The sequence below is a fragment of the Humulus lupulus genome, chromosome 3, assembly GCF_963169125.1.
Source record: "Humulus lupulus chromosome 3, drHumLupu1.1, whole genome shotgun sequence".
Classification (NCBI taxonomy): domain Eukaryota; kingdom Viridiplantae; phylum Streptophyta; class Magnoliopsida; order Rosales; family Cannabaceae; genus Humulus; species Humulus lupulus.
Window position 1 is genome coordinate 263,383,327 of NC_084795.1, and position 10,850 is coordinate 263,394,176.

At 34.6% G+C, this 10,850-nt stretch overlaps 1 protein-coding gene across 1 annotated transcript; it reads left to right on the forward strand.

Moving 5' to 3' along the window:
* Positions 1 to 2,036: 2,036 nt before the first annotated feature.
* LOC133823947 (probable metal-nicotianamine transporter YSL5) lies at positions 2,037 to 7,878 on the forward strand. The gene is made up of 6 exons (XM_062256804.1): positions 2,037 to 2,573; positions 5,077 to 5,231; positions 5,361 to 5,458; positions 5,560 to 5,694; positions 5,806 to 5,995; positions 6,610 to 7,878. The coding sequence occupies exons 1-6, from the start codon at positions 2,132 to 2,134 to the stop codon at positions 7,720 to 7,722; spliced, it is 2,133 nt and encodes a 710-aa protein (XP_062112788.1). The 5' UTR covers positions 2,037 to 2,131; the 3' UTR covers positions 7,723 to 7,878.
* Positions 7,879 to 10,850: the final 2,972 nt, after the last annotated feature.

A 10,850-nucleotide genomic window follows, 5' to 3' on the forward strand; every position in this document is an offset into this window, starting at 1 on the left:
AAAATTATATTTTTTAAAAATATATAATAATTTATATAAACATAAATATTTATTTAATATCAATAATTATATTCATTTTAAATATTTATAACTAAAATAAATTAATTTATAATTATTATTATTAACATACAAAAAGTATGGATGAACTAAAATTAGTGATGAGAAAAAGACAAAAGAAAAAAAAACAGAAGTGTAAAGAATGGAAAAAGAAGATTTGAGATATTATTATATATGTATAAATATATATTTATTTATTTTGCAGTTTATAAGTGGCCAGTTAACAAACAATTTTTTTTTTAGTTATATGTATTATATAAATATATATAGACATCTATTTATATATAGATAATATATTAGTTTGATGATTGGAATTGACAACAAATAAATTTTGAGGGGATGAGATGTGTTATACGGCAAGTAAGAACAAATTTTACCGTAGATATGTAATTATTTTAGTTTACCGTAAAAACGATATTTTTTTTAATATTACCGTAAAGATTGTAATTTATCCTTTTTATTTTTTTTTATTTTGAGTAAAATGGACCCAAGTAATTTAAAGGCCCAATAGTCATTTAATTATCTTTCGACCCAACTCAAATAAGTCCATGAAAATAAATTGGGTTGAATTTGATATTGATTTAGCCTCCCACGTGGGTCTTCCAAACAATTGGTTGGTAGAACGCGATGCTGCTGCAATGCTGCAGCATCCCAAATTCCAGATTCCCGTTCAAGCTTCAAATCATTCTAAAAATGTTCAGAATTCTACCAACCACCCGCTAAGGCAAATTTCACAATTTAAGATATATTTTTCCAGTATTATACTAATATTTAATATTATCTTATTATAATTAATATTTGACAGAACTAAAATAAAGACATTACAAAACACCCTAAATTACTATTTTCTTATAAAAAATATAAATTTACAAGCATAAAAATAACTATAATTCCTATAGTTATCAACTACATTCAAGTCGAGACCAATTATATTACAAACTCGGTCAATTTCAAATGTATTTATTATATAAAAAGTACAAAAATATAAGCATCATATGATAATTTGAGAGTCATCATAAAATATTTGTTTATTTGTTTTTGCAATTTAATCTTTAAGTGTCTCATTTTTTTTATTTAGTTTATATTTTCTGACAAAAGGATTGGATAAGTACGTACGATATATCTTACAATATATTATGCATAATTAATCAATAAATTAAAGAGATCTTTTACAACATGAAGATTTATATACAGTTTTTTTGTCAGGAGATTTATTTACAGTTTTAAAATTTATTAAAAAACATAAATATGTAAGATTATGCTCATTTGTCTTATGATATAGTATAACGAATTGATGAGGATTATTAATATATAAATTGAATTTCTTTTTAGAAAAAAGAATAATGCTAGACACACACGTAAATATATACATTTTTATGAACAATGATGTGTATTGTATTGCTCATTTAATTGATGAGAATTATTAATATATAAATTGAATTTCTTTTTAGAAAAAAGAATAATGCTAGACACACGCAAATTGCATACACTTTTTATGAACAATAATGTATTAAATTTTACCTATTGGTTGAGATTTATTACACATATAATTATTATATGTAAATAGTGTGTACAATTTATCATTTCTTTAAAAAAATATATTTTGTATCTGGTAACTAGTGTAATTTACCCTTGGCTTAACTTATTTGGCAACTTATATTAATTTAATTAAATTAAATCTCTGTATAAGACTGTGAGGACCACCGGTTCGATACCTCCAATTGTTGTCAAAGGTGAGGCAGAGTTTTTTGTTGGATTCAATTTAATTGGTCCTTCACCACTACACATAGTTGGATTTCACGTTGTTCGGATAGTGATATGTATGCAAATGACGTGCGCAAGTGTGATTGGTATAAAACAACATAAACTTTTATGTCTTGTCTTGTCTTTGTGTTCATATTAATATTCAATCCAAACTCTCTATATATATATGCAGCTGTCTAGTGCCTAGTATTTCCCCCATATAATAGCCGGAAAAAAGCAGCCATATCTTATTTATATACATAGAGCTTATATAGAAATTAACCCAACCCAAAAAAGATCATTCTTCATTAATCATACAATTGTTAAAGAAATGGGTCATGAGGACCACCCACAAGATGAACATAGGGTTAGCAGGGAGACTCATGATATGTTGGAAAATAACATTATCAATGGTAACGATGATGAAGAGGAAAAAATGAAGCCTAAGAAGATAGAAGAAGAAGAGATTGAATCAGTGGAGAAGATCTTTGAGAAGCAATATCTTCCGGGGTGGAGAAACCAGGTGACGATGAGGGCTATAGTGGTGAGCTTTGGTATGAGTATTCTTTTCAGCTTCATAGTGATGAAGTTCAATCTGACCACGGGGATTATCCCGTCACTGAACGTGTCCGCGGGGCTGTTGGGGTTCTTCTTCGTGAAGACATGGACAAAACTCTTGGAGAAGTCGGGGATGTTGAAGCAGCCCTTCACCCGCCAGGAAAACACCGTCATTCAAACTTGTGTCGTTGCTTCTTCCGGTGTCGCCTTCAGCGGTACGTAATTAATAGCTAGACCTTTACTTTTCCTCAAAACTTTTTAAGTAAAATTTTAGAGAGTAATGATGGGTGCATCAAAAATATTCACATAAACATTATAAAAACTTAAATGGCAGTTTCATCTAACCAATTACATTTATTAAAATTATTGTTTTAGAAAAAAAAGAAGGACTGTGTCATTGCGTATAATATTTAAGTGCACATCTTATTGCTCAATTTTAATATATTCTAGAACTAAATGGAATAGAGACACATGTCATTACATAGCTAGGACTACTAGGACCACATAAGGGAAGACATAATATTATGCACTAGTGTAATACATTTGGTTTAACAGCCGCTCAAATGAACGGGGCTATATGAAGCACAATTAATTTGGTGTGAAAATTCTGAATCGCCTGAGTGTAATATTAGCAACTTGATCAAAAAAATGACTGAATGGAATCTCGAGCTTGTTGTTGTTGAAAAGAACCAATCCCAAATTAGCAAGTAGCATGTATGAAGCTCATAGTTGTGAGATGTGTTGTTTTTTATTTTTTTTAATTTTTTTTTTTGCTGATGGAAATGTTGAGAGGAAGGGAAAGCTATGAAAATTTGTGTGTCTCATGATATGTAGCTTGATCGACATTTGTAGCACACCAAAGGAAAGATGAGAATCACAAGGAAAAAAAAAGGGAAAGTATAAGAAGGAAACAAAGATGATAATTGATAATATGAAAATGGGATGACAAGTTTTGGGAGGATAAAGATGTAAAAAGAAAATGATGAGGAGTTTTGATAGGGTAATGAAGTAAATTGGAAATGGGTAAAGGAGCAAGGGTAAAAAACGTTTGAGTGTTTTCTTTGTGTTTTTGTGGTCAAGGTAATTGCAAAAAAATTATAAGGCATATGTACAAAAATTGGTATAACGTATTGCTCGATTATTGGGTCTTATGTGAGATTATAATTTTAAACTCCATAATTTGACATATCTAGACTCACGATAGGCAAGCACATAAACATTCAAATTGTATTAATTTCACAATTATTATGAATGCTTAAACTCACGATAGGTGAGTACATAAGCACTCAATTAATGTCACAACAACATAATCATATAACACTATTTAAGGAAAGAATATGGTTGTTGACAGTATTTTGTCAACATTGGTGTTGACAAAAGTTGGTTTCGATACATGTATAGTTATAAATTCTAATTTTCATTATCTCAGTGTATATTGTAGTAATTTAGAACACTCCACAAATTTTCAGAATTTCTGAATAATTTACGGTACCGAAAACAAGGTTCAAACAGTTGAATTTTCTACTCGTGTCTGTTTTTGAGTTCACGTGTACAACAAGCTGTTTGAACTTTGTTTTCGGCACTATATTATTAAGAATTTCTTGAAACTTTGTAGGGCGTTCTAAATGAGTACAATATACATTGTTATAATAAAAAATTGGAATTTATAAGTGTCCACATACCGAAACCAACTTTTGTCTACACCGGTATTGACAAAAAACTGTCAACACCATAGTCGTTCCCATAATATTTAATACAAAACTAGATATTAATAATTATATTAACATAAATTCACAAGTTAGAAAATATTATTATTACAATAATACATAGTAAATACATTATATATAAGTGTTCTATGTGTACAAATAATATGACTGGTAACTAAATAAGATAAGAAATTAGCATAACATTTATCTTCTATAAAGAATAAGCAAGTTTCTTCTACAATCATTGAGATGTGATTTGAATAATATCATGAATATTTTGTATCTTAAATGTGGTAGTTTGTGATCTAAAATATTATCGTATTATTTAGAAAAAACTATAAAAAATATTTTTCTTTAATTTTTCTTTTAATATGTTTATATCATTCATTCTTTTATAAATAATATTTTTATTTATTTAAAATTTATAAGAAAATAATTAAATTTAATAAAAATAATTAATAATTTTTTTAAATAAAATTAAGAAAACGTCCATTAAACTTAGTGTATATATATATGAGAACCTAAATGTTATAAATGAACAAAAAGGCCAAAACTAATCAAAATAATTATATTAATTTTCTTTTTTATAAAATAAAAAGGTTTGAAATTAAAATAAGATCAGTGCTTCTCAATTTAAAAGTTATATGTAAAAGATTGAATATTAAAAGCTAGCTTTATTAATTTGCTGCATGAACGGGTGAGTATATAAGTATATGACTGACTACATGTGACATTATTAACACTATTAGTACATATAGGTAAAAATATGTCGAAGGTTTCTAAACAAGCCGTACATAAGTAAATCCAATATTAATTGAATAATTACCAGTTATTTTATTACAAAATTTAGAAAAAAATTAGGGATACTTAAATGAGAGAATCCAATTTAAAAATTGTGGGGTTTTTCTTTTTTTAAAATGGAAATTGGGTCATATTTTGTTTTTGTTAAAACGTGTTGTTGAACATTGATGAGTGTATGTGATGATGTGATGATGTGTTGATGTGATGTCAGGAGGGTTTGGGGGTTACCTGTTCGGAATGAGTGAAAGAATAGCAATACAATCAGGAGACAATAATGGTTTCAAAAATCCATCATTGGGATGGATTATTGGTTTTCTTTTTGTTGTTAGCTTTCTTGGTCTCTTCTCTGTTGTTCCTCTCCGCAAGGTACAACCTTTTATTTTTATTTTTTATATTATTTCTTTATTATATATTTCAACAAAATATTATTCCTTTGCCTTTTTTTTAAAAGAAAATACTTCTTCTTATTTATTATTATTATTATTATTGTTTCAGATTATGATCATAGACTTCAAATTAACATATCCAAGTGGTACTGCAACAGCTCTTCTTATCAACAGCTTTCACACTCCCACTGGAGCCAAGCTCGCTAAGTACATATATTATTGGAGATTTTTATATTAGTCACAATACATTGATGACAATTAATTTCCTCATATAAGTTTGATCTAATATTTATATAAATATATAACAGGAAACAAATAAAAGTACTGGGCAAATTTTTCTCCCTAAGTTTCTTGTGGGGTTTCTTTCAATGGTTTTATACTGCTAAAGACGATTGTGGATTTGAACAGTTCCCTTCATTAGGGCTCAAAGCATATGAGAACAGGTAATTAATAAACCTTTGCTAGACATGAATATACATATTTTTATATATATATATATCATATACATCTTCATCATCAATAAATAATATATATATGCATATATATATATACAGGTTTTACTTTGATTTCTCAGCAACATATATAGGAGCAGGGATGATATGCCCTTACATTGTAAACATATCAGTGTTAATCGGAGGAATTCTGTCATGGGGTCTCATGTGGCCTCTCATTAACAACCGAAAAGGCGATTGGTATAGCGCAGACCTCCCCTCTAGTAGTATGAATGGCCTTCAAGGTTACAAGGTCACTCACTCTCTCTATATATATACATTTTTATTTAATCTTTTAACATATATATAATTATTATTTATGATTTTAATAATTTGGAATAAAACAAGTTAATTCATAGCTCTTAACAATTTGGAATTATCTTAATGGTCACATATAGATTGAACTGAATATTGTTCTAAGACTATCAATTACAAAAAACTTAGGATGAAATATTATTTTGTTTGTTACATTTTTGAATAGCTTCAGATTAAGTGTACTATAATACTAAACTCATCTAAACATGTGGATTTAATTACGAGACCCACGCATTCATGTTCAACCACTCACTGTTATATCACATTCTCATAAATTCAATATAAATTTGCATTCATAATTGAACATCATTTTGCATCATATTCCAAACAACACATTATTCTTCTTGATCAATAAACTCTCTGAACTTCTCATATCAAACATCAAACTGATCCCAGTTGTTGAAAACTCTATTTTAATTTTTTTAAAAATTGGTTAGTACTGGCAATATGATTTGCTGCAGCTAACACAAACTAGAGAATCCACGCATCCACACACACACACATATATATATTTATATAAGAAAATCTCTATTGTTTTTTAATCTTTTGCAGGTGTTCATCGCCATAGCCATGATCCTAGGAGACGGCCTATACAACTTCATAAAGGTGATATTTCGAACCCTTTCCGCATTGTCCACACATCTCCAGGAAAGGCAGCTGTTGAACACTCTCCCGGTTCATTCAGAAGAAGCACAGTCGTCATCGCTCTCTTTCGACGACCAGCGTCGAACCCAGATGTTTCTCAAAGACCAAATTCCCACATGGTTCGCCACGGCAGGCTACGTCGCCATCGCCGCCATCTCCATCACAACTCTCCCCCACATATTCCCTCAACTCAAATGGTACTACATTGTAGTAATCTACATCTTCGCTCCAGTCTTGGCCTTCTGCAACGCCTACGGTTGCGGACTCACCGACTGGTCCCTCGCCTCCACCTACGGCAAGCTCGCCATCTTCACCATCGGAGCCTGGGCCGGCGCCTCGCACGGTGGTGTCATCGCAGGCCTGGCTGCCTGTGGTGTCATGATGAACATTGTCTCGACGGCCTCTGACCTCACCCAAGACTTCAAAACTGGTTACCTAACCTTAGCTTCACCTCGCTCCATGTTCGTGAGCCAGTTGATTGGTACAGCAATGGGTTGCGTCATCTCTCCATGTGTGTTTTGGCTCTTTCTCAAGGCTTTTAGTGACTTGGGACAGCCTACGAGCCAATACCCTGCGCCTTACGCTGCCATTTATCGAAGCATGGCCGTGCTTGGAGTCGAAGGCTTCTCATCGTTACCTGACAATTGCCTCACGCTTTGTTACGTTTTCTTTGGGGCTGCCATGCTTATTAACCTTGTTAAGGATCATTTGGCGAAGCCATCGGTAGCAAGGTTCATTCCGATTCCGATGGCCATGGCCATACCTTTCTATATAGGACCGTATTTTGCCATTGACATGTGTGTTGGAAGCTTGATCTTATTTGTGTGGGAAAAGGTGAACAAGACCAAGGCCAGGGCTTTTGGGTGTGCAGTGGCTTCGGGTTTGATATGCGGTGATGGCTTGTGGACTTTGCCTGAATCGATACTTGGTGTTGCTGGGGTTAAGCCACCCATTTGCATGAAGTTTCTGTCGAGGGCTACTAATGATCAAGTGGATACTTTCTTAGCTACCTTATCTTAATTAGTAAAGACTTGAAGGTTTTCAGGATTTGTATATGTGAATAATTAGCTAGGGGGGAAGTGTGCTTTGCTTTATCCACGAAAATCAAATCAAATCTTAGAGAAGACTATATTGTAATAAGAAAATCTGTAGGTATATATATGTGTTCTTGTCAAATGTACATAATATATATATATTTATATAAAAGTTATGGTCGGAAAATCCAAAAATAAGTATAAGAACTTAGAAGAACGTAGATAACCTCAGAGAAAAATTGCAGAACAACAATAGAGAGAAACACTTATATTAGCTCAGAGGCATGGACTCCTAGTACTATCCCTTACCACCTTTGTCGGGCACAGGTGTCAGGTCTGTGCCTTGATCCTTGCTGGCTTGTACGTACCTACCTAGAGGTAACTTGATCGTTATTCTTGTCTCTTATGGACTATCTTGAACGACATACTTGGTTGGCCTTTTCAATTCCAACTTGATACCAAATCATCAAGGGGTCTTTCCTCTTATTTGTGAGTTAGTCCTCCTCTTACATATATTCATGGAGTTCTAGACTTTGTATCTTGTAAAAGGTCTCGACTGGCTAATTGGCAAGGGTGTGCCTCGTTGGTGGCACCTACCTCAGGAAGTGAAGTAGGGCCTCTTCAACGAGGCGGGTGGTCCATGCAATGAAGCTAGCTAGAACCCGCGCGGACGCGGGGAGGCAAGATCGTGACTTCTTACATGGAAGCTAGGAAGAAAAGCATAGCACCTCATGTCGACGGGGGAAGACCATGGCGTCTGGTATCACGAAGTGAGGCGAGATGCTAGGCGTGAGGCGTCAGGAGCGCGCGCGAGGCAGTGGGGGGGGGGGGGTGAGTTGCCAGGTGCCCTTGAGGCAGGTACACGCAAAACGCCAGGTGCGCACGAGACGACAGGTAAGCGCAAGGCGATAAGTGTGCGCGAGGCACGAGGCGCTAGGTGCACACGAGGCGCCAAGTGCCTTGTGTGTGAGCTAAGGGCCTTGCGTGACACTCTTGCAATGCGAACCCCTATTTATGAGACAAGGGTCTCACATGGCCTTTTGAGTGAACCCAATAGCCTTGTATGTGAGTTGGGGTGTCCTTCTATGGGGAAATATAATCTTTTCGCCATCCACACTTGCCCCCTAATCTATAAAGAGGCCTTTAGGTTTTTTATGTAGACTCTAAGTTATGTGATCTTTAGGACACATATGTTTTAAGTGTGTTTCTTTGTTTTGGAAGGTGTAAAGAAGCAAGCTCATGGTGATGCTCATGTATACTTCGAGGTTAAATGAGAACTAATCCATGTTTAGCCATGATTCCTAGGCTTTCATTCTCCACCATTGATGCCAAGATTTACCCAATTGTTAGGAGGGACTGAAAATACCTAATCAATCCAAGTTTGGTTTTCATACTTGGACAATATTTGAGTGTGGTGATGGAGGTTTTCTTAGCTTTCCAAGAGGTGGTGAGTTCAATTTTTCGTAGAAGCACTTATTTCTTCTTGTTTCTAAGTGGAGAGTATTTTAACGACTCGTTCTTGTGGTCATTTCATCTTGTTTATTTCCTCCCATTCAACATAGTAGGTCATTTTAGCATGAAGTCACCCTGCACTTGTGCGTCGATCGATTCCGTTCGAGCATGGGTTATGTCGAATTTGCCAAACTCAGTGGACAATTTTTAATAATCTTCCTAAAGTTACAGGCTGATGATGGCATGGCCTCAATTTCCGAGAGGCCATTATGAGTGCTACAACCAACTTATCCATTATAGGGCATTCAATTTTGGCATGTTAGTGTACCTCGTACCTAGAGGCTACCCTTTGTCTCCTGGGCATATATTTGACAACAAGCTTTCCAACATGGTGCACAAAGTATGGTGAAGTGATGGACTTTCTTCTCATAGAGAGTAAGCTTTGTATATGTTGGACTTCGTGGCCTTATTCGCCAAACAACTATGTGCATGTTTGCAAGGCTTACATATGGTGGGGTGGTGAGACACGATCTTGAGATGACACTTGCATAAGAAGCCTCTCAAAGCAGACTCTCTTATTATGCTTTCCCTAGGTAGATTCTCAACGTTCATCTCGTCTAGTTGTCTCGCAAGGTGTACTCTCGAGGTGTACTTTCAAGGTATGACCTCCCACAATGACCCTTTGAGGTTAAGTCTTGCAGTATGACCTTCAGGGGTGTGTCAAGGTAACGCCGAGGTACAATGACTTCTAGAAATGTAGCCTCATATGTTTTCATGTAGACCCTTCACATAAGCCCCTCATATAGAGGTCTCGTGTATTGTGTCTCTCATGTAGAGGCCTCTTGCATGGGATACCCTCGCAACATGGGTTTCAAAGCGTGTTCGTCTTGTGATGTGATTACCTGTGAGACCAATTGAAATAGGGTCTTGCATATGAGCCTCACATATTAGACATGGGAAGCATTGTGAGACACGACCTTGTATAAAGATGTTGCAAAAATTGTCTTGCTTAGAGAGATGATTTTTCTGAGGTGCGGTCGTATGACAAGTGTAGTTATTCTTCGTGAGATAGTTTTTTTTTTTGGCATTAACACTTGCTTGCACCCTAGTCAAGAAGAAGACATCTAAGTGTTCTTGCAGACTTATTGTGATGCTACACTTGCTACGCTTTGGCAGTAGTGTTGTGCGCCTTCTTGTAAACCAAGTATAAGGGAAGTATTAAACTCTTTCCCTTTCTCTCATTGGTATGAGACTTTGAGAAGCCCACTTTTTTCTTTAGTATAGGACTTTGAGAAGCCCTATTTTATTTGGTATGGGACTTTGAGAAGCCTTTTTTTTTCGTGAGGAACTTTTGCAAGTCCTCTTGGACATAATGCTAATTGTCTTAGTGGTGCACCCTAACTATTTTTTATAAGGACCTGTTCATACTTTGGGTCTTTGCCATCCTTTTATAATTTTTGCGCGCGCGTTTCATTTTCTTTCGAGAAACATCCTTCTTGTTGTTGGGCATCATACTATTTTTGCAATTGTCTTCTTTGAGACCCTTTTTGGCTAGTCGACTCAAGTCGAGCTAGACTTATATTAAGGACCCTTTTTGGGGTTCCCTTTTTATTATGAGCGAAGAGCTATGAGGCCTATGGGATCGAGGCATATCTTGCGGAA

Coding starts and splice junctions, on each gene's coding strand:
- LOC133823947 (XM_062256804.1), top strand. CDS start 2,132: ATGGGTCATGAGGACCACCCACAAGATGAACATAGGGTTAGCAGGGAG. Junction 2,574..5,076: donor TTCCGGTGTCGCCTTCAGCG/GTACGTAATTAA, acceptor ATGTGATGTCAG/GAGGGTTTGGGGGTTACCTG. Junction 5,232..5,360: donor CTGTTGTTCCTCTCCGCAAG/GTACAACCTTTT, acceptor TTATTGTTTCAG/ATTATGATCATAGACTTCAA.